The sequence below is a fragment of the Rutidosis leptorrhynchoides genome, chromosome 3 (assembly GCF_046630445.1).
Source record: "Rutidosis leptorrhynchoides isolate AG116_Rl617_1_P2 chromosome 3, CSIRO_AGI_Rlap_v1, whole genome shotgun sequence".
NCBI lineage: Eukaryota > Viridiplantae > Streptophyta > Magnoliopsida > Asterales > Asteraceae > Rutidosis > Rutidosis leptorrhynchoides.
In genome coordinates, this window is record NC_092335.1 from 82,324,636 (window position 1) to 82,348,412 (window position 23,777).

Below are 23,777 nucleotides of genomic sequence, written 5' to 3' on the forward strand. Positions count from 1 at the left end.
AAAAAAATATTTCATTAAAATAATAAGATTACATAAATTAAATAATAGGATCACATAAACAATTATAACGATTAAATAAATTTAATAAAACGAATCATGACTCACGTATCTTTACTCATCACTCTCGTCATCGTAATTACAGACTTTCATCTATAAGTATAAGACACAACTCAATTTTAGATGAGCGTTTCTTGACTTGTTGTTTTTCAACATCTCATTCGTAATTCTACATAAGAAACGTAATTGTTTTCTTGTCTTCGTAGAAATACACAATATACGAGAAAGCGAAAAGTATTACTTCTCTAAGGAAGCACACAACCACGATATACCGAACTCACTAATATCGATATCATCAAATGAGTTTCTCGTACTTTTGATTATGACTTCCAGTCATCCTCAACTTCACCCGCCATAATGTACACCCATTGAAACAACAATTGGAACCATGAAGACAAGTTAAATTTGTATAAGTGGCTGAAAAGTACAGATATTATATAGATTGTGTGAGAAAAGTTGTTTGAATTGTGTACGTATTCATAGGGTTAAAATATAAGAGTTTTAAAGTAAAAAAATAAAATTTACCGTTAACTGCTATTTGTTTCTTCTAGTATTCAAACGGTAAAAAAGCTAAAAAAAATAATAAAAAAATATATCATTCTACAAAATGCTGAACAATATGAAAATTGATTTTCAGGCATTTAATCCCATGAAAAATTTGATTCTACCATTTTAATTTTTTATTTTAATTTTTATTTTTATTTCATTCTTTTAAAAAAAAATTCATACTTTTTGGCCGGAGGTCCACTCGAAAGCAATATCTTTATCCGCCGAATAAAGAGAGGGATGACTTTCTCTACTTTCTGAGTTGAGAAATTACTTGTTTTTATTCTCGGATAAGGGAAAGATTGTCTACATCTCACCCTCCCATACACCACTCAAGTGGTATTGGGATCTGTTGTTGTTGTAAAATGCTGAACAACATCATGGACCATGGCGTTGGAACTTCGCTGATGGCTAGCATGTTTGCTAGTATCGGTGCCAAAGTTTGGCCCTGGCTTTTGCGCCCACTTTATCGATTCGATACTAGTACTCTTAAACCGTGAACCTAAGTTGTTTGACTTCATTAGAAATACTAAATATTAAATGAGAGAGGCGTTATTTTTGTAAGCGATTTTAATTTATAAAGCTCAGTCAGTCATGTTAGAAATTGGGTATGAATTGACTACCCGGATTGATTCTTGAATCGTGTGTTCACTTTCTCTATAAAATATTTCGACCTAACGATTGCCTCGGTTTCACGAAATCTTTACAGGGATAAGACAAGAAACGCAATCAGTGTTTTTGGCAACGAAATCACTGATCAAATTATCTGAGGTTTATGTGTGTGTTTTCTGTCTGTTGGAATGAATGCAGAATATGAACAAAAACGTCCATAAAACTGTTATAGAAAACAGTTGGGAAATGAAAGGGTGTGTCCCTTCATTTTTGGCGGAAAAATATGTTATACCCGAAAAGGTATAACTATTGGAATGCACTTTTCCTAAGTAACGAATAGTGCAATTTCGGTTGAGGTTTCGGGGCGTTGCCTCGAGCCCCCGAGCCCCCGCTAAGGGCGCTACCCCCTCGACCCCTGCTCGCTCACCTGGGAGCGGGACCCCAGCCAGGGGCGCTGCCTCTTGAACCCCGCCAGGGGCGCTGCCCTTGAACCCCGCAATTACGCGTCAGTCAGTAGTTACGGTCGTGTACTCCACACTCTCCAAACCCGTTGTTAAGTAAAACTAGCTAACTCTTGCGTTCAAGTAAATCGCAACTAACTAAAATGCATGTTGGATGACACTAAATCACCAACAAGTCAACTATGTTAAGAAAATCTAAGACTAATTGGTAAAGAAATCGTAATTGATAAAGAAATTACATTTTCCTGTTAATACAACCGTAAGGGACGAGCATGTTATTCGGACAAATAATATTTCACTCTTGCTTGTAAAAAGCTGTCCCATACATACAATCATAATCATTCTCTAGAATCAATTGTTAACTATCACAACATCGCTTAAAGTTGTTGCTATTAAACACAAGTACACAACCTATAGGAATTGTAAAGAAATTAAAATTGATACTAGAGAATGATTATGATTGTATAAATTTTCTGTAATACTTTATGTTGAAAAATTGTACAAACTATATACTACAGTTATAAGGCATTAAACTACATTGATAGATTCATCGAGATGGTCGAATCAACACACAAGCAATCATCGAATACAAACATATATAACATGGGAAGACTCGATTGGTCGTTTTCTATTAGAGATTCAAAGCATTGGGTGATCCAACAACAACTTCATATTGTTTTGTGTTGATAGATTCGCAATATTTTTCTTTACCATATACTCACCTGAAATTAAAATTAAGCAGACAAAAAACTCTAAATAAGGATGCATATAAGATTCATCACAATAAGTATTCATAAGTTAGGAAGGAAATATGATATCTGTAATATATGAACGGTATAGAAACAGATTCATTTACGTTCCTAACGTACTCTCGTATCAGAGCTCCTCTAGCAACCATCACAGAGTAAGCACCTACAATATTTATTATAACCGTGAGAAAATCATTATCGCAATAAATTCTTTATTTCATAAATATATAAATCAAATTAGCAGTTAGTGGTTTCACACACATATGATTTCAAAATTGAATATTTAATAGCTTACCTGTCACAGTATGATTGCGCTGAAAATCCTCATACGCCTCGCAGTTATGGTACTAAACATATATTCAGAACTTAGATACGTGTGTCTCAATGGCTGCCCAAATATGGGTCTCTTATTCAAAATTTCAAGTACAACATTCCATATCATCCACTTCACACACTAACACCTTTAGATTATATACTAATTGATCGAGTAACTCATATACATCGCTCGACAACTCATTTCGTTGGTCATCAACCATAAACTCGTATACACGCCCATTAACTTCAACAGAGCTAACGCCTTTGTCTTTCTTAATACCTTGATCCTTCATTAATCTCCTTATGTTCTTAACATCCTGCCATCTTCTAGCTTCATAGAAAATATTATATACCAACATATAAACTCCTGAAGTACACGGTTCTAGTTCCAGAACATGCTTTAAAATTTGTTTCCCGATTTCAACATTTCCATGAATTCTACAAGCCCCTAGCAATGCACCCCAGACTACAACATCGGGCTTCATTGGCATTTCTCTTATTAGTTTGAAAGCATCTCCAAATAGCCCGACCCGTCCAAACAGATCAATCATGCAAGCAAAATGTTCAATTTCATGTGGGACCCCATACATACTTTTCATTCTGTCAAAGTAGTATTTACCTATGTCTGTGAGACCACTGTGACAACAAGCAGAAAGCAAACCCGTAAAGGTAATCTCGTTAGGCCGTATCCCACTGACACACATGCGCTCGAAGAGTTCAACTGATTCTAAACCGCACCCGTGTAAGGCTAGTGCACCAATCATAATATTCCATGAAACAAGATTCTTTTCAGGCATATCAGAAAATATACTTAAAGAAGCTTCTAACACCCCACATTTGGCATACATGTCTATCAAAGAATTAAACAATGTGACACTGGGTGTTACATACTTTGAACGCATATAACTATGAATGTTTTTTCCCATTTTCAAATCGCCAAGTTGACCGCATGCTGAAAGAACGCTAGCTAGAGTTGACTCGTCGGGAGTAAGTCCTGCATTGAAGATGTCACTATAGAGACCCAAAGCTTCACTATACAAACCTTTTTGTAAATAACATGAAATCATTGAATTCCAAGAAACGACATTTTTTAATGGCATTTGGTTAAATAAATTCTTTGCAGACTCCACTTGACCATATTTAGCATATGCACTGACCATAGATGTCCATGAAACGACATTTTTGCTAATCATACGATCAAAGAATGTTTTAGCATAATGCAGATTCCCACACTTTGAATACATGTCGATAATAGCATTTTGTACATAAATATCAGTACGAGCACCGGTAGTCACGATGTATGAATGCAAAATTCTGCCCAATATGTTTTCACAATTCTGGGAGCAAACAGAAAGTAAGTTGACATATGTAAAGTCATCAGGCTCAACACCTAGTTCCCTCATCTCCCAAAACAACAAAAAGGCTTCTTGTATACAACCCATTTTCGAGTAACCACCAATCATCGTGTTCCATGAAACCAGACTCTTGTCAACCATATCGTCAAACACCTTTCTTGAGCCCCTAACATCACCACAACTGCAATACACACTAATCAACCCATTTTGGACGTAAACATGTGACTCAAATCCTGACTTTATAACCCGAACATGCACAGACACCCCATCTAATAATCTACATAATACCGCACACGCCTTAAGAACAAAAGGATAAGTGAATTCATTTGTTGAAATGCCAAAACAAGACATTCGACGGTACAAGTTGATAGCGTTTATTGGAACTTTACTGTTTGCGTAACCTCTGATTAAACTATTGTACGTGTGTCTATTTGGTTGAGACATTTGATCGAACACAAGGTGGGCATAGCATAGATCGCCTGATTCCGAGAGAGCACAGAATGATATCAATTTGCTAATTGTCAATGTTTGTTGATGGAGTCCATGAAGGATAATTTGGGCATGAATTTTCTTGAGTTTCTTCATCGATTGACATTTTTCAAGGAGTTGATGGAGGGTTTCGTGAGCAGGGGATGTGAAATTGTTGGGCAATGAAGAAGTGGATAATGAGCGTGTTTTGTTGTGGCGGGAAACAACAGTCAAACGTTTGATAGAAGCTAACATGTTTGGCGAATTTTCAAAACAGCAATTTTTAGGGGCGTGTGGGTTTGAATTTTGTTAACATTGTACTATGTTAATGTCGTTAAAGTAACAAGAAAAACTTTTTACCGCCAAGAGAGTATCTTTCGAACCGAGCTTCCTTTTAGTGGCTCTAAACTTGTTTGCATTGACTTAATCAAATATTAATGAAGTTACCAAATAATCTCCCGCATCATCCTCATTCTCATCTAAACATTCTTTTAATTCGGTTATTTACGAGGTGCACACCAACTGTTTGATAAAATTACTGACCCAGATTTGCATTATCGACATGTGAATATCTGCTTTTACGAGACTAGGTTCACTAAAGGAAGCTATAAATCTGTACACTCGAGTGAGGGATACGGAAATCCACCTGATTAATTTGAACTTTTGTCTGTTGTCAAAACTTGTGCCTCAATTAGAGATCTTATCGAGGCCCAAAGAGCTCATAAATACGCTGTTATGTTTGGTCATATGGGTTCATAGTGATCTTTTGTTGGGGAATGCAATGATCCTAATCAGATTACGTTGACAGCTGTGTTGACTGCGTGTACATATTGTGAAAGATTCATTAAGGTTTCATCATTTTAGATATGAGTAATGTTCCTGTAAAGATTTATGATGATCTTTGATCATAAGTTATGTCAGTTCCCTCTACATCACAATATCACATTTGAATTTGTACTTGAAGCAGTCAAAATCCAGGTACAATATTACGATACTATACGAATTTCATGTTTGATTATAATGTAATGAAAACATATATCATAGCATTGATTATACGAATTGCTGATAATATACATGCAAGACAATCTCAATAGCTCTCCATTGGGGTCAGAGTAAAAGATTTCGAACACCACCTTTATATAGTTGAGCACATAACCATAATTCAAGAAAACAAATAGTACATTGAGCTAATAACATACATTTTTCACTCCAATTGTGCATACCAAACACCTTGAATTTTCACATCTTTAGGAACCTTAGCCCCCAAATCAGTATCAGATGGCTGAATACTCTCAAACACACCGATCAACTCACCCGTATCGGGCTTGCTTGATGTCACACTCAACGTTATTTTCCCAACTGAAGCCGCAACGTTCTTTTGATTTTCCTTAGCAAGCTCCTCTTCATCTCCCCTACCGCCAGCTGGCAAAGCAACCGCATTGTCGTAACCGGTGGACCCACCTCTACCCTTTGGGTCAAGGAACGAAGATCCTCTGTATGATGGCACTAAAAATTCCCCACCAAAGCTCTCGGGTTTACCGGATGCAACAAGCTGTTTGATGGTAAACAAGAACGGGACCCGTTCACCTCCCGGGAGCTGAACAGTCACTGCAGCGTAATCGATACCGTCTTTTTCTTCGAACTTGATGCTACCGTCAGAAGATACTTCCAACGGGCCCTCGATTTCGTCAAGGGTGTAGGTTAAACGGGTCATGAGTTTGGTTTTTTGGAAGTCGGGTGCTGAGTTTTTGCTTACACCCTCTGCTTTGACTGTGAATGATGTGGGTTCTAAGCAGAACTTTTTGGCGTTGTATTTGCCGGGTTTAACCGCAAAGCCATCGACTCCACCGTCAATGGTTGGACACTGGTTAGCTGTACCGGTTCCTTTGACTTCCATGTATGTCTTACTTTGGATCTCATCAAAAGTTAGCCTTTTTGTTTCAGCACCTGCTCCCTGTTATAAGATCAAGAATTTGGACAATAAAGATCATGGATTTGATTAGTAAGCATCGTTGTAAAAAGCCCCGATTACTCCCATTACTCCTTTTTAAGAGCACAGGGATCCGATTTTCTAAAATTCATTTAATTAATCGGTCAACGCAAGTTAATGGGTCAAAATCAGATTTGTTGGTCAAAGTTTGTCAACGTCAAAATTGTTGAATATTTTAACATGAATTTAAATTTAAACTAGGATTTTAGAGTTTTTGAACAAATGAACAATCATGTTTATGTTTCTAGACAATCGTGTTAAAGATTATGTTCATAGTTTTCTTCTATGTTTACATTTACAGATAAAATTTTGTAATTTATTATTTGAATGTATAAAAGTCCAACCCGATTATCCCTGCTCCGAATTGCTGATTACTTCTTCCAAAGTCTTCCAATGTCCTGACCGAGTGTTACTCGACTAGCGAGTTTTGCTACCTTGATAGTAAGGACTAGTAACGCAAATAAAACGTACCGAAACAACAAGGGCGGAAGTTGCAAGAGCGAAACCGGCAATCTTGGCTGCATCAGTAAACTTTTGGGTGAAGTCTTTGAGATCAGATTGTAGAGAACAGGTGACTCTGGCATTAGCTGGTTCGACACCGAAAGCCCTGCAAAGGGTCTGAGAAGATTTGAGGTGCAACCTGTTTGAAACACCAACTTTGGTTGGTTGCATGAAAGTAGCAGCTGCTTGTAATGAGGCTGCCATGGTTATAATGTAAAACCAATTCCCCTTTCCTTTTTTTTCTGTTTCTTGAAAAACTTTGGTATTGTAAATGTGATTGTAGTGACTACTTGCAGACAATTGGATTGAAGTAGTGAAAGGGATTTGTGTGGTGTATAGAACAAGGTTTGATATCTAAGCTCATCTGTTGGACTTGCTTTGTGCAAGATAAGAATAGGATAAGAGGGTATTCTATTGGCTACTCTGAGTTATTTTCAATGGTTTTGTGGACTGCCATGTGGCACTCACGATTTGTAGGGTATGTAATAATTACGTTAATAAATAAAAATAATAAATTTATTTAAAACATACTCTTTTTATTTTTATTGATTTTTAAATCATTGCGAGTCAAGTTGTTATATTTCTATTCAACCAGGATTTTAGTTGTATGTTTTATTTATTTTATTAACTACCGGTAAACTGTTGGAAGCTTCGACGAGCTCAACACACCCACTATTGAGGACCTAGATTATACTACACTCACTACACCAACACTTTGACGTTGGTTAGCCTTTAATTTTATGAATCCTTAGTGCACAATAATAGTGAGGCGACAGTGTCGACCATATATATGATTCAGGCGGTATAACCGACCATATATAACTTAGGCGGCAGAGCCGACCATATAATGAGAACAACTCAAGTGCACTAAGAACTTAAACACAAACTAAAGCTTAACCGGGAAACTTAACAAAGAACACTTTTATTAATACAAAGAAACAATTACAATATTATGAACTCAAATCACACTCTTCTTTACTTCTTCACAACTTCTTCTAACTCTTCTTCACTTCTCTACTTCACTTCACTCTCACAACTTCACACAACACAAATGAAATCTCCTCCCATATTTATACTTCTAGAACCAAGATATTTCCATGGATATATAAATATCTAGATATTTCTACAACCTACAAATATCTAGATTTTTCTTTTACATTTCAATTTCTAGATTTTTCTCTCATATTCTAATATCTAGATATTTTCTTATACATATTAATATCTAGATATTTTACCCATATACATTTACTAATTCCATATTATTCTAAATTTGCATTGTATTTTAACACTCCCCCTCAATGCAAATTTTCTTCCAACGATGTCTTGCAGACCATTCAAGTGCTTCTCTGAATTTTGTAAACTTCGGTTTACTTAGGCTCTTAGTGAATATATCTGCTACCTGTTCATCTGTCTTTGTTGGCACCATCTTGATCTCCCCTTCAAGGACCTTCTCGCGAACATAGTGATAGTGTACTTCTATATGTTTTGTTCTTGCGTGAAAGACTGGATTCTCTGCTAGACGTATAGCTGATAGGTTATCGCAGAAAAGCTCTACTTGATAGTCTGTTGATTGATGAAGATCTTCCATTAGTTGTTTCAACCATGTAATTTCTTGTGTTGCTGACGATGCCGATCGATATTCTGCTTCAGTGCTTGACAAGGATACTGTTGGTTGTCTCTTGCTGCACCATGATATTACTCCTGATCCAAGACTAAACATGTATCCAGTTGTTGACCGTCGTGTATCATAGTCTCCAGCGTAATCGGCGTCACAATATCCAGTCACGTGACATTCTTTTGTTTTCTTGTACAAAATGCCAAAGTTAATAGTGCCTTTAACATACCTTAAGATGCGTCGTACAACATCAAGGTGAGGCTTCTTCGGATTGCTCATGTATCGACTAACCACTCCAACTGCATAAGATATGTCTGGCCGGCTTAGTGTGAGATAAATAAGACTTCCCACCATCTTTCGATACATGGTAACATCTTGAAGACTTTTTCCTTCATCTGCTCGTAGTTTTGTATTCGGATCCATCGGAGTTGAGATAGGTTTGCAATTAAGCATTCCGTACTTTTGTAAAAGATCTCGCGCATATTTCTGTTGTCCCAGAAATAATCCTTCTCTTTTCTGCTCTATTTCGAGTCCAAGAAAATGTTTGAGTTCTCCAAGCTCCTTCATATGAAATCTGATAGACAGATTCTCTCTTGTTCTTTGAATCTCCTCATAGTGATCTCCCGTGATGATTAAGTCATCCACATATACTAGCACTATGGCTAGTTTTCCTTGATCTTGTTTCACAAATAAACTAGAATCTGAAGGAGCAACTGTGAAACCACTTTTTACTAAAAACTCGCCAATCTTCCCGTACCAAGCTCTTGGAGCCTGCTTCAAGCCGTATAGTGCTTTCTTTAATTTGCAGACATGGTCAGGTTGGGACTTGTTCTCAAAGCCTCTTGGTTGCTCCATATAAACTTCTTTGTCAAGTTCTCCATGTAAGAAAGCGTTCTTGACATCTATCTGCCACAGCTTCCAAGATTTGCTAGCGGTTAAAGCTAGTAGAGCTCGAATTGTTGTGATCTTCGCCACTGGACTAAACGTTTCTTCATAATCCAGCCCATATTGTTGAGAAAAACCTCTAGCAACAAGTCGAGCTTTATACCTTTCAATGGAGCCATCTGATCGAGTCTTCACCTTGTAAACCCATTTATAAGATATTGGTTTTACATCTTTTGGCTTTGTGTAATGACCCGTCAAAATCGCTATTGACGCAGCACGTTAATCATTGATTCCACAGTGAGGTTTTGACCTCTATATGATACGTTTTGATAAAATATTGCATTCATTAAAATAAGTGACTTTCTAAACATAGAAAGTTATAAACATGTGGGCGAGTGCTTAGGTATAAGCAAAACCCCAAAATACATAAGTCTTTAATTTACAGGTTGACTTCACAGTCCAATTATTTACACAACGCAGTTTTATTTTGAATGCAATAAACTTTGTACAAAGCATGAGAGACTCCATGCAGGCAACAAGCACATCACAGCGGAAGCATTCTAAGGACCTGAGAATAAAACATGCTAAAAAGTCAACACGAATGTTGGTGAGTTATAGGTTTAATTGCTCGATTCATAAACATATATAAAGATAGACCACAAGATTTCATCAAAAGTTTATCAATAGATTCTACGTAACAGAGCACCCTGGTAACTAAACTTAACGCTATAGTGATAATTACCCCATTCGTTTTAATACACGCAAACCAACGTGTCTTAAACTCAAATAACATACGTCCGTTAAAAGGCTAGCGCTCTAGCTCGGACGGGGATGTCAAGCCCTATGGATCCATATACAATTATTCGCGCCCACTAGTCCATATCCTATGTACTGGCAGCTACTAGTTACCAAAGCTAAGGGATTTTCGGTTTAACTCAGTGTAGAATTTAGTATGTACTTGTGTCTTATCGCGTTTAAAATAAATTGCATGTATTCTCAGCCCAAAAATATTTAAAGTATTTAAAAATGGAGACTATAACTCACAGTTCAATATTGCGATTCAATATTGTAGGCAAATTGCGTAGACGTAATGATGGTAGACGACTGTATGGTTGGCCTTGGATTCAAGAACAATACCCCGAACAATACCCAATATTTCCTTAGCTTAAAGCGGTTTGAAACCCGAATTAAAACACCCTCGAATATACTTTATTATTATTAAACTTAAATTAAAATTATAATTATAATTATAAATATAAAAATTGATTAAAGAAATTTAAGTGTGAAGAGTTCGTGCAGGAATCTGGCGTATTTATAATACTTTTCGATTTACTGTAGCTCATGCGATCGCATGAGTTTTCAGTGTTTTTGCCATGCGATCGCATGGCCGCCTTTTCCGTTTTTGTTTGCTAGTTCATCGACATTAAATAGTTGTATGTTTTATTTATTTTATTAACTACCGGTAAACTGTTGGAAGCTTCGACGAGCTCAACACACCCACTATTGAGGACCTAGATTATACTACACTCACTACACCAACACTTTGACGTTGGTTAGCCTTTAATTTTATGAATCTTTAGTGCACAATAATAGTGAGGCGACAGTGTCGACCATATATATGATTCAGGCGGTATAACCGACCATATATAACTTAGGCGGCAGAGCCGACCATATAATGAGAACAACTCAAGTGCACTATGAACTTAAACACAAACTAAGGCTTAACCGGGAAACTTAACAATGAACACTTTTATTAATACAAAGAAACAATTACAATATTATGAACTCAACTCACACTCTTCTTTACTTCTTCACAACTTCTTCTAACTCTTCTTCACTTCTCTACTTCACTTCACTCTCACAACTTCACACAACACAAATAAAATCTCCTCCCATATTTATACTACTCCATGGAACATTCTAGAACCTAGATATTTCCATGGATATATAAATATCTAGATATTTCTACAACCTACAAATATCTAGATTTTTCTTTTACATTTCAATTTCTAGATTTTTCTCTCATATTCTAATATCTAGATATTTTCTTATACATATTAATATCTAGATATTTTACCCATATATATTTACTAATTCCATATTATTCTAAATTTGCATTGTATTTTAACATAAACTTCTAAACAACAACAACAACAACAACAACAAAATCCAATACCATTCCTGATCTGACCAAACTTTAAAAAATCATTACAATTACAAGATATGATGTTAATGATATTTTAATGTATCATCACCCAACTACCAGTAACTTTATCACCTTTTCTTGTGGATGAATATGCAAATTCTATAGTGCTATGTAGCATCGATTTATGCATCATAACTTTCACAAGCAACTATGAGGGACGACTTATTTGTTAATTATTTAATACAAACTACACTAAACAAGACTGATAAAATTATATATTAATAAAAATTGACCATGGTAAACCCTTCTGTATTGGTCCTCCTTCCAATCAACCAGCTTTCATAAGCCTCAGGCTATCCTGCAGATTGGGAGGCAAATATAACATTCAAATGCAAGACTTGTAAAGGGTGACAAAACATGTTTCTAGCCTTAATTCTAGTAACAAAATAAATGATATATTTAATAGTAGGCCAAGACAAAGTTGAGCGTGTCTGAGCCAATATCAAGATTAATCGATGGCAGTGTCAAGATCAAGAAATGTCAATACCTGGAAAACGGGCGGGACGGTTTGGGGAACGGGTCAAAACAATTTTGGGTTGAATATGGTCATCGGTCAAACGGGTCAGATTTTTAAACGGGTACAAACGGGTCAGGTTAGGTCGCGGGTTGAAATGGGTCATTGGTCAAACGGGTCAATTTTTAGACGGGTCAAAGGGGTCGGGTTTAAAACTGAAACGAGAAAATTGAAAACACATATTTTAAAATGGGTCAAAAGGTTCTGAATAGTATTATTTTAGCGTTTCATATTTTTGTTTTCAATTTCCAAATTCAAGTTTCAGTCTTCAGTTTCCAGATTCGATGAGTGATACATCCGACGAGCGCCGGTGATGAACACAAGGAAAGCACAAGCTCGGCTATTTCCATATTCGAGTTTCAGTTTTCAATTTTGCGTTTCTGTTTTCAGAAAGTGAAACGAGAAAACTGAATCGCAAAATTGAAAACTGAAATGCGAAACTGAAAATTGATCGAAACGCTAAACTGAAACTGAACCGCAAATCGAAACGCGAAACTAAAACCATAAATTGAAACGCGAGACAGAAAACTGAAACTGAATGAAAATATTTAAATACATAATAAATAATATAGCCATGAATACTGTTATAAATGTTAGCTTGTTATGATCTTTATACTCGACCCGTTTAATCCATTTTCATTCACAAGACTCATTAGACCTATCTCTTTTTATTGACTTTTAGAATTAATACTCAGTGCACCTGTTCCTTTATATATTGTGTAAGACCCACTAGGTTATAGGAAAATCCATTGGTACCTATTTTAAGGTTCTGGTTTACATTGTGAGACCTAATTTCTCCAAGACCGGATTGACCCAAATTTGAGAATGCAAGTATTAATTGCCACATATGTTACCTGTAGTAGATGGTGTAGTCGCATCGTTGGTACTTGTGGAAACTTGATCGGACGAAACAATGACAACCCCTGGCCAGGATCTACACATACAATGCTTACCCTCATCTATGCTTCCGTAAAGAATCTTCAAATGTGCCCCGCAACCTCCCCACCCGTACTTACCACACTTCTTGCACTCCACCCTATAACACATTGCGACACGTACACTTCGGCTAGTGTTTGTTGCCTAGCTTTATAGGGCACTAATAAGTTCACCTACACTTTGGTATTATCAGTAAGTTGTACCATGTGGAGGACTAGAGTTGAAAGTAACGATTTTCATTGGTCTTTGTTGTACTTCTTTATAGCTGGTTAGGATCCCATTTTTTATCTTTGGACTCACATGAATTGAACCGACACATTAAACGCATAACTTAAATCCGGTAAAGATATGTTGCTAGTGATGTTTGAACATGAAATCACGGTTTCAACCACAAACCACTTGTTATAAACACTTTGGGCTTTTGTTTTACAAATGTTGGGCCTGTAGCCAGATTTTCATACCTATAACTAGATTTTATTTAGTAATAATAATACACACGACTAAATTTATAGAAAGCAAATTAGTAATGAGTATAGATTTTATTCAGTAACAAATATACAAATAACTAGATTTATAAAAAGCAAATTAATAAGGAGTATTGTGTACAACTTGTGTATCATTGACCTCTTTTATGGAATAAATTCATGAATTTTGTGACATATTAGGAGTGGTTTTACAAACACATATTCACAACAAAAATTTGTACATATTCCAAATACATATACATACATCCCTGGCCAGTTCTCCTCTAGATCACTCTCGCAATCTCGAAAAAATTTGCCCCGAAGAGCTTCTAGCCCGTGACGAGCTACTTCCTCGTTGGCTCGTCCCACACGTTGCTCGTTCGCTCTCAACTTCGCTCGTTTCAGTCACTCTCCAAATCTTAACCGATTTATCCAAACTACCACTGTACACTGTCCAAACATTGCTACTAGTACACTTATTACATCGACATTTTCCACCCGGCCTTCTTTCCTCCTCAACCGCCAAACACTTCACCGGGCCCGTATGGCCCGTTAACATATACAAACACTTATGCTCCCCTCCCGGTTCCCTTCTCCAAACACAAATATTCGTATCCGCTGAACCACTTATAACCAAACTCCCAATGGCCTTCAAACACAAAACAGCCAACTTGTGACCTTTAAGTAACCCGCCACGGCCCAACAAATTATCTCGCTCCCAAAAATGTAGAAATCCATCAGAAGAGCCCGCGTAAATCACTGTCCCCATTTGGTTAATAACTAACGAGGTGATCGCACATTCTTGTTTTAACAGGTTGTCGATAAAAAAGTGTTTCGTCCGTTTTCCTTGATACTCCCTTCGCCATACTTTTACCGTCCCATCGGCTGAGCCCGAAAACACCATACCATCAAATCCAGTTACAACCGAGTTAATTGCATCTTCATTCGCGCTTATTGATTCCAAACACTTGAAATTCGATACACTCCAAACTTTAATAGTCGTATCCCACGAGCCCGAATAAAGAAGTGATTGATCTTCACTTAAACTAAGACAAGAAATCGCGTCATAATGTTTAATCCAAATTCTATTATGATTTCCTCTGACTTCGGTATAATTCTTCGGTTTCATAGATTTTTTCATAATAGATTTAAAATTAGGTAATGTCCCAACTCTTTTATGTGCACTAGGGTTCTTAGAAGACACCTTCCAAACCCTAATTTTCCCATCTTGATGACCCGAAAATATCTTCTCATTCGCAATCACAATATCTTTAACCAATCCACTATTTGATTTGAACCATGAAAACTCCTTATGATTCTTCCAAACCCGAATGTTCTTACTATCCGACCCGGTATACAATAAATCACCGATCGCAGCTAACGAATATATATTCCCTTCTTCACGTACAAGCGAAGCCATTAAACCGGTATAATTCGAATGGTTATCGGTACAATCAGGTGCAGATCTTTCTACATATGATGCCCATGGAGATCTTGTTAATGGAGACATTTGGTGATGAGATGCTGATGAACCAAAAAACATACGCGCTGCGTATGAATCACGTTGAGGCGCATCGTCCTCTGTGGGAGAATCGATATCTTCGATTTGTATATTATTATTACCGGACATATTTCTTAATCGGAAAGATAATTCTTCCATCATTTCTTTATTTGGACCCGATCGTTGTTGCTTGTAAACTTGTTTCGAATTGTACGTTTCCATCGTTGTATGAATTTGTTTCGGCTTATGGCTATAGTTTTGTGAATGTTACATTTTTTTGGGTGATATTACGAGATCATGATTATAGATTAGGAGGTGTTAAGATCGGAATAATGAAAAAGGTGACGAAGAAGACGTGAAATTGTAATGATGAAATGAATAAAAAGGAATGGAGGTCTCTATTTTTTAGTTAACCTTTTCTTTCCCTTGAAAACATGAAACAATACATAAAGTCAATAATAAAGCTGTGAGGCTTTGGGCCAAAAACTTACCAAGTTACTTTTATAAATACTTGGGCCTTTTATTTTACAAATTTTAGCCAAGTAGCCCATTTCCATACATCAATTGGGTTCATTCATACATAAGTAGGCCATTTTAGTTTCATATATCAAATAAATCAACCAGCAAGAAACACGCATCACGTACTGAGCATCATCAATAATGCATAATGAGTGATCAAGATGCATTTTTGAAATTTTATTATTTTAAGAACATATCGTTAAACACTTTAGAATTTAAGTGCGCCGATATATATAATACTAAATACTCGAACTCACGTGAACATTTTTAATTTATAGTTGTTTCATTACATATAACTAGCCATTTCATTTGTTATGCTTTTCTTTTCTTCGGGTGTTTGGATGAAATTAGCTGGAGCTGGACTTGTAGCTAGAGCTGGAGCTTATGAGCTAGAGCTAGAGTTGGAGCTGGAGCTTATTTTTAAAGCTGGTAGCTGGAGCTTATTATATTTTATAAGTGTTTGGTAAATTAGCTAGAACTTATATTTCAATTCAAAAGCTCTACTTTTTTTTATAAGCTACTATAAGTAGCTTATTTTTTAAGAGCTTATGATTTTCATAAGCTCTATTTTTTTGTTTACCAAACAAAGCTTATGTCTTGGAGCTTATTAAAATCATAAAATCAAGCTCCTATAAGCTCACATAAGCTCCTACAAGCTCGCGTGTCAAACATACATATTAAAATCTTTTATTTTTTTTTTGTTTTTTAAACGAAATTTATTTCAGTATTTTCTGATTATAAACTTTAGTATAGTATACATGTATTTTTATACATGTATTTTTTACTTTTCATTAATTAAAATAATTGTACCAATCGTCGATATGAGAATTGTAATTATACATGTAGGGAGCGAAATATTTCCCGTAGCAACGCACGTATCATCTTCTATAGGGTTTAATATTTTATTAGTTAATAAGTCCATGGGAGTATATAAAAATTGGCCATTATAATTTTTAATACATATAAAAATATAGTGGTACTAATATGTTATCATTATAAATAGGAAAACAAGTTACTACTATTTTCGACATCTCTTAATCAAATGATTTTGATTTTGAAAAATTTGTGTAAAAAAATTATAATGAAGTTATTTTTGCATCACTTGAACTGATAGCAAAACAAGTATGTATAAAGGTTTTAAATTTTCGGTCTATGTTTGATGGGGCCATGAACACTAAAAAATTGTTGACGTCGTGCCAACATCAACTAGTACTATTTATTATTCTTATTATATTTCTTTTTAATACTTTTTTTCTACAAATCCATAGATACATAATGGTACCCGGCCGTTAAAGAGTATATATAAATCGTTAGTTTACGTTTACAAACATATCACAAATACTTTCTGTAGCAATATGCGAGCTTAAATCTCACTCGTTTAGACTAATTTCCCATATTAATATATTATTGATGTGTGACAATAATATTAGATTAAGTATAAATATTTGAGTGTCACTTCTATATTTTATTTTAAGTTTATAGTCTTATAAAAAAAAGGAAAATGTAATTAAGGTTAAACTTGTATAGTAGATAATCAACTTTTGAAACTTCGTATTTATTTTGAGTGAACCTAAAAAGCAAATGTAGACACTTATCTTAAAGAAGGAAAAATTAACAATAATTTATGTAGTCTCTATCTCTAGTAGTAATATACTCCGTGGAAATTATATAATTGTTATTGTTATGTTATAGTATAATTAGAATTAGAATTAGAATTAATTCAAATTATAATATAATTGTACTGTAAATGACTCCGTCTTATTCCAATAGTCCACAGACAAAAAGTACACAGTTTTAGGAAATTCCACTAATTTATCCACCAATGAAATATCTTCTCTCTCCAGATCTACCAATGAAATATCTTTTTTCCTTTCTATTTATGAAAGTGACCTATCAGAATGAGACAGTCCAAAATGAAATACTGTCCTATTGAAATGAGACGAAGGAAACAGATACTCCTAATTTGAAAATGAAGATAAAACTATAAAAGTTGGTTTTCATGTACGAGTCTCAAATTTCAGTACGACAAGTTCAGAAAGTCTTGAAAGGATAACTCAGTATTATCAATAAAGTTTTTTATGACGTGACCAAACACATTATCTGAATTAAAATGGTGAATTCGTTCAAAATGTAAACAGTGGAAAAGTATGTCCAAATTGTATCGATATTAATTTAATATTAATATCTATAATTTATACTGTAATAAATATAGTTCAAGTTTATAAATTTTACTGTAGTACTCCCTCTGTCTCATTCCAATAGTCCACAGACAAAAAACACGCAGTTTTAGGAAATTCCACTAACTTCATTTCTCCACCAATGAAATATCTTATCTCCAGATCCACCAATGAAATATCTTCTTTTCTTTCTATTTATGGAAGTGGACTATCAGAATGGGACAGCCCAAAATAGAATAATGGTCTATTGAAATGAGACGGAGGTAGTATATTTTATTATGCATATATAAATCATTCTAAATTAACGTCTATTATTATATTATGAGAAGTGATCCTTACACACCATTTTTTATCCATCTACGACTAATCTTCTATAGTTTCTATTAAAATCCTATAATGATGATGTCATTATTAGGCTAATTCATTTGTTAAGAAAAAATCAAATATAAAAAGAAAAAAATCTAGATCACTTAGATGATGTCATTAATCTTAAGTATTTTATTATTAAAAAAATTCTACTTATGGTAACTAATTATTTAACAACTTAAATAATGACGTCATTATTATTTTATATATTAATTACTTAATTAAAAATTAGAAAAAAAAACAACATAAAAACAAATAATATTTATAAATTCTGTTGAAGTATTTTTGATTGAAATATTAAAGTTATGTTTTTATTCTAATTCATCTTTAATTCTTTCTTAATTAAAGATATGTAATATATTATACGGAGTGTATATATATTAGATATAAATAAATAAACCCCACAGATTTTCTTGATGTGTGAGGTGTAAAAGATGAGCAGAAACAAAAGGTCAAGTTTTAGTATTTTTTTTCGTTCGATAAAGATAAGATATACGGAGTATTTGTTTTTGTACAAAAAAAGATACTTTAGTAAGTTTTACTTCGATTTTCAAAGTTACAAACAATATTGGATATTGTTTTCGGGTTATATACGGACTAGCATCCGAATGGTGTTGTAGTTCATTTACTCTTATTAAGTTAAGTACATCAATATGTTTGTAAAAACAACGACATGTTTCTTAGTTGGAATCCGTGGTTCCACGGGTCATTAAACTAAATGACTTTAACATTTACATTTACTTAATGACTAAAATACATTGAACTGTTTCATTTAAACAAACCCGTGATACCACGGGTCATTTAACTAGTTTACTATTATATCGCTAATTATACTTAGAAGAATAATATAAGTTCTAACTCCCTAAATTAATTTAAGGGTATAACTGTAAATTTATGAGAGAAAAGTGTAGATCAATCAAAAAGTGGTGTGTGATAATCACTTTCCTTATATTATACATATATATACATGTACATGTATTATATACTATATATTTTCTAATGTGTGTAATTACATTTCTAGAAACTTTATATTGTGTATATCAGCAAATGATTCAGATATATACATAAGATAGTTTATAAAATTATATATTATATATATAAAATATATATATATATATATATATATATATATATATATATATATATATATATATATATATATATATATATATATATATATATATATATATATATATATATATATATATATATATATATATATATCGTCGTTGGTCCTTCTTTCACTAATGATCTAATGATCTCACCATTTTCTAGTAGTTCTCGCGAACGCGCGAGGGACTATCCTTTCTATCGCTTGCCCTTTCTTTTCACTCTCATGACAAGACTCTCTCTCTTTCTCTCTTTTTGGGCATAGGTTCCCTCTTTGTTTTCGTTTCCATTGCCCTTAGCCTGTCGGTCGGCCCGGGCGCCCATGAGGTGTGGTCTGCTTTCAGAAGGATAAAAATAGGCGGTCTACCCGCTTTCCTTTCGGTCAGCTGCCCCTCAACCGCGTTAGAGGTCTTCTCAAAGATAAATCAAATAATAGAAGGAAGAATCGGAACAGGCTAACTATATATACTCAGTCTCCCCTAAGCCCACAAAAAAGAGCTTCCTCATAAAAAGACTCCCTCATCTTTATGAGTTGGTTATAGAAGGCGCTGCCGCGATCCTCCTCGAATAAAGACTGAAGTTTGCGTCTTAAAAGACTTACCTTGTATTCGCCACCTTGCCGGGTTTGCAAGAAGATATATATATATATATATATATATATATATATATATATATATATATATATATATATATATATATATATATATATATATACAAACATATACTCTGTAATAAGTACATATTGTAGTGGAAACTAAACAAATATAAATCCTACTAATATCATAATTTTTTTTTTTAAATATAAGAATATAAAATATAAGATAGGTTTCTACATGGTTTTTTTCAAGAAAATTAATTTGATAATAAGTTGTTTCTAAACACAATTCAACTTTTTATATTAATATAAATTATGGACCAAAATCTCCACTCGATTATAAAGATCAACGGGAAAAGGAATATGCGTTAATCAAGATCACCGGCTCAAAGGGGTGAAACAATGAACCGTGAGAAGTTGAGATAAATCGATCGGTCGTGGTGAAAGATAACATGTAGATTTGCCTATCTTCTGAACAAAATTTGAAAAGGAAAAAAAAAGGCGATGTTAGCATATTGCGTAGAAGTTATTTCATACCTAAATAATTCAATCCGAAGCTACAGATGACTCCCGAACCTGTTCCCAAACCATTTCTATTTGATTTATAAAATTTAGTATATATCTAATCTTGTTGAACTCCCGCTTGGGGAAAAAAAGTTCACACGTATTTGTTTCAACAAACTTAACTTCGGCAAACTTGATCAATTCCTCGTCTCTGAAAATATCCTTAAATTATGGCCAGACGTCTCTTCCAAAACTCTCGATCGTTATCTTTCCTGATCACTGTCCGATCAACTCAAAAACTCATTCGTTGACTTTGGCCCAAAATCTACACGCGTCTTTAATACTTGGTTAAAATTAAAAAAAAGCTGACGAAATCATAAAAACTACATGGCTCCTCCCCGTTAACGGTAACCGTCCTGATTGTATACTCCGTAATAAGCTATAAAATGTTAAATTTGAACTTAAAAAATGCAGTCTACAACTAAATAACCTTGACACCGAAATTAAATCACACCTTGGCGCCTCTAACGATTGGGAAAAACTCGAGGAATCCAGGCCACTAACCGAATCTGAAAGAAAAAACTAGGTGAATGATAAAATACAACACATCGAAAAAGAAAAAAAAAGAAATCCAATATGCTCAAACAAAAAGCCCGTATCAAATGGAATCTTGAGGGCGACGAAAACTCCAAATATTTTCATAACTACATTAAAAGACGTGCAAATAAAAATAACATTTGTGGCATATCCCTAAATGGTTCATGGTCCGAGGACCCTAACACGATAAAAAACGAGGCACTTAAATACTCCGAGAAACTTTTCAAATCCAAAAAACGAAAAGGAAGTTGCCCCTTCGAAAACGAACCACATCGTTTGATAGTGCCCCAAATGAACATATATCTAGTCGCAATATCATTCCAATATGTAAAGTTTTTAGTTGTAATTATTCTATTTTTAAGTTGTAATCGTTTAAATAAATAAATGTGAAGACGAAGCACGAAGATTAAAGAATTGAAGAAAAAGTGCCACTAAAGCTTGAAAAGTGCCACTAAAGCCATAGTGCACTCAAAAGCGCCACTAAAAGTGAGTTAAAGACTTGCGCGGATTATAGGAGTTAAGGAAAATATTTTTTTTATGCAAATTACAAGTTACGAAACATAAAGTACAAGATATTAAAGCGTACGAAAAGACGTTTGAAAATCCAGAACCGAGACATAAACCGAGCATCAACGCGCGAGTCAACGGACCTAAAATTACAAGTCAACTATGCACAAGAATATAATATAATATATAAATAATTATATATATTATATTATATATTATTAAAATTCAGCAGCCTACGTTTTTAAAAGCCAAAAATATCTGGATCAGAGGGCCATGCGATCGCATGGCCAGGAGGTACAAAATCCATGCGATCGCATGGGGGTCAGAAGCTGGCCAAGTCTATAAATTGATACGTTTTCTGCTCGAAAAAACACACACCTTCACTCTTTTATTTTCCCTCTGTAAGAATATATATATATATATATATATATATATATATATATATATATATATATATATATATATATATATATATATATATATATATATATATATATATATATATATATATATATATATATATATTTTATAATAATATTAAGTTTAATTTAAGATTAATAATAATTGGGTTATTGTAAGAAATATTTTACGGGTTTTAAAGTCGGAACTCTGTCCGTGTAATGCTACGCGATAAATAATCACTGTAAGCTATGTTCTTCCTTTTTAAATTAACGTCTCGTAACTAAATTATTATTATGCTTATTTGAGCCGAAGTAATCGTGATGTTTTGCTAAATATTAAGACGGGGTTATTGGATTTTGTACCATAATTAGGGTTTGGACAAAAGACCGACACTTGTGAACATTGGACTATTGACTATTAATAGGTAGGGGGTATTGTCTAATTGAATGACAACTCATTGAAACCTGTCGAACCTATCTTAGAATTATTTAATCTAATAATTATTAAATGATTATGAATGTCCTATTTAGTGACGTTTATACGACATATTTTACAAATCATTTAATTAATCAATTGGATTGGGTAATTGATTATTCATTATGGCCAAGTGAATAAATTAATATATCATGGACTAATTAAAACAGGGGTGGATTACATACAAGGATAATTGGTGTAATTGTTAACAAAGTATTAAAACCTTAGATTACACGCAGTCGATAACCTGGTGTAATTATTAACAAAGTGAAAGGACCCGTTCATATACCTTATAAACGATTCACAATAGTTGATTACATCGCGAGTTATTTGACCTCTATATGATACATTTTACAAACATTGCATTCGTTTTTAAAAGACAAACTTTCTTTACATCGAAAATTGACAGGCATGCATACCATTTCATAATATCCACTATCCAACTATAATTGACTTAATAATAATCTTGATGAACTCAATGACTCGAATGCAACGTCTTTCAAAATATGCCATGAATGACGTGACCCGTCCTAATCCATCTGGACGAATACATTACATTTGGTTACATTGCGAGGTACTTGACCTCTATATGATACATTTTACAAACATTGCATTCGATTTGAAAAGACAATCTTTCTTTACAACGAAAGTTGACGGCATGCATACCATTTTATAATATATCCAACTATAATTGACTTAATAATAATCTTGATGAACTCGACGACTTGAATGCAACGTCTTTTGAAATATGCCAAGAATGACTCCAAGTAATATTTCTAAAATGAGCAAATACACAGCGGAAGATTTCTTTCGTACCTGAGAATAAACATGCTTTCAAGTGTCAGCCAAAAGGTTGGTGAGTTCATAAGTTTATCGTAAACAATAAAATTCATCATTTTGATAGACCACAAGATTTAAATGCTGCATGGTACAAATGGGCCCGAATCCTATACCCACCTGTAATGTACATGCGATATCTTTTAAATACAGTACACCTTTCTCGTGTACGAAATCATCTTTCATAAATCTGAGTAACCGTACACATATCTCGTGCACAAAAATAACATACACATAACCTGTGTATAAAATCATTCTCTCGATACATAACATTCACTTTTCATTGCTTTCATAGCTTGGCTTGGTAACCGACCTTAACATATAATGCGCATAATAATATCCCCAAAACAGAACATCTCGTCTGTATAATATATAAACCTCGAAGTACTAAACACCACGCCCACTAGCCCTTCCGTCTAGTGAACATTCTGGGTGGGGGTGTTAAAGCCGGTAGCTACCTTTAGGATTCGCGTGAATTAGGGCCATACCCGATTCTAATTCTTAGGTTACCAAG

The 23,777-nt window shown here is 34.3% G+C and overlaps 2 protein-coding genes and 1 pseudogene across 3 annotated transcripts; all 3 read right to left on the bottom strand.

The window, feature by feature from the left end:
• Positions 1-2,120: 2,120 nt before the first annotated feature.
• LOC139896405 (pentatricopeptide repeat-containing protein At2g22410, mitochondrial-like) lies at positions 2,121-4,825 on the bottom strand. 2 transcript variants are annotated; one of them, XM_071879039.1, is made up of 3 exons: positions 2,721-4,825; positions 2,533-2,588; positions 2,121-2,398 (listed from the first exon to the last, which is right to left on the bottom strand). In XM_071879039.1, the coding sequence occupies exon 1, from the start codon at positions 4,816-4,818 to the stop codon at positions 2,845-2,847; it is 1,974 nt and encodes a 657-aa protein (XP_071735140.1). In that variant the 5' UTR covers positions 4,819-4,825; the 3' UTR covers positions 2,121-2,398; positions 2,533-2,588; positions 2,721-2,844. The 2 variants fall into 2 exon arrangements, with proteins under 2 accessions (XP_071735140.1, XP_071735139.1); XM_071879038.1 differs by having other exon boundaries at positions 2,121-2,588.
• Positions 4,826-5,584: 759 nt separating this feature from the next.
• Positions 5,585-7,393, bottom strand: LOC139900584 (oxygen-evolving enhancer protein 1, chloroplastic). The gene is made up of 2 exons (XM_071883349.1): positions 7,025-7,393; positions 5,585-6,517 (listed from the first exon to the last, which is right to left on the bottom strand). Exons 1-2 carry the CDS (start codon positions 7,256-7,258, stop codon positions 5,768-5,770), a joined length of 984 nt encoding a protein of 327 aa, XP_071739450.1. The 5' UTR covers positions 7,259-7,393; the 3' UTR covers positions 5,585-5,767.
• Positions 7,394-13,963: 6,570 nt separating this feature from the next.
• The window catches only part of LOC139900142 (protein JINGUBANG-like), a 93,327-nt pseudogene continuing 83,513 nt past the window's right edge, over positions 13,964-23,777 (bottom strand).

Bases quoted from the DNA above. Each gene is read 5' to 3' on its own strand.
- LOC139896405 (XM_071879039.1), bottom strand. From the start codon at position 4,818: ATGTTAGCTTCTATCAAACGTTTGACTGTTGTTTCCCGCCACAACAAA.
- LOC139900584 (XM_071883349.1), bottom strand. From the start codon at position 7,258: ATGGCAGCCTCATTACAAGCAGCTGCTACTTTCATGCAACCAACCAAA. The intron at 6,518-7,024 runs GTACGTTTTATT...ATCTTATAACAG, and splicing joins CTTCCGCCCTTGTTGTTTCG to GGAGCAGGTGCTGAAACAAA.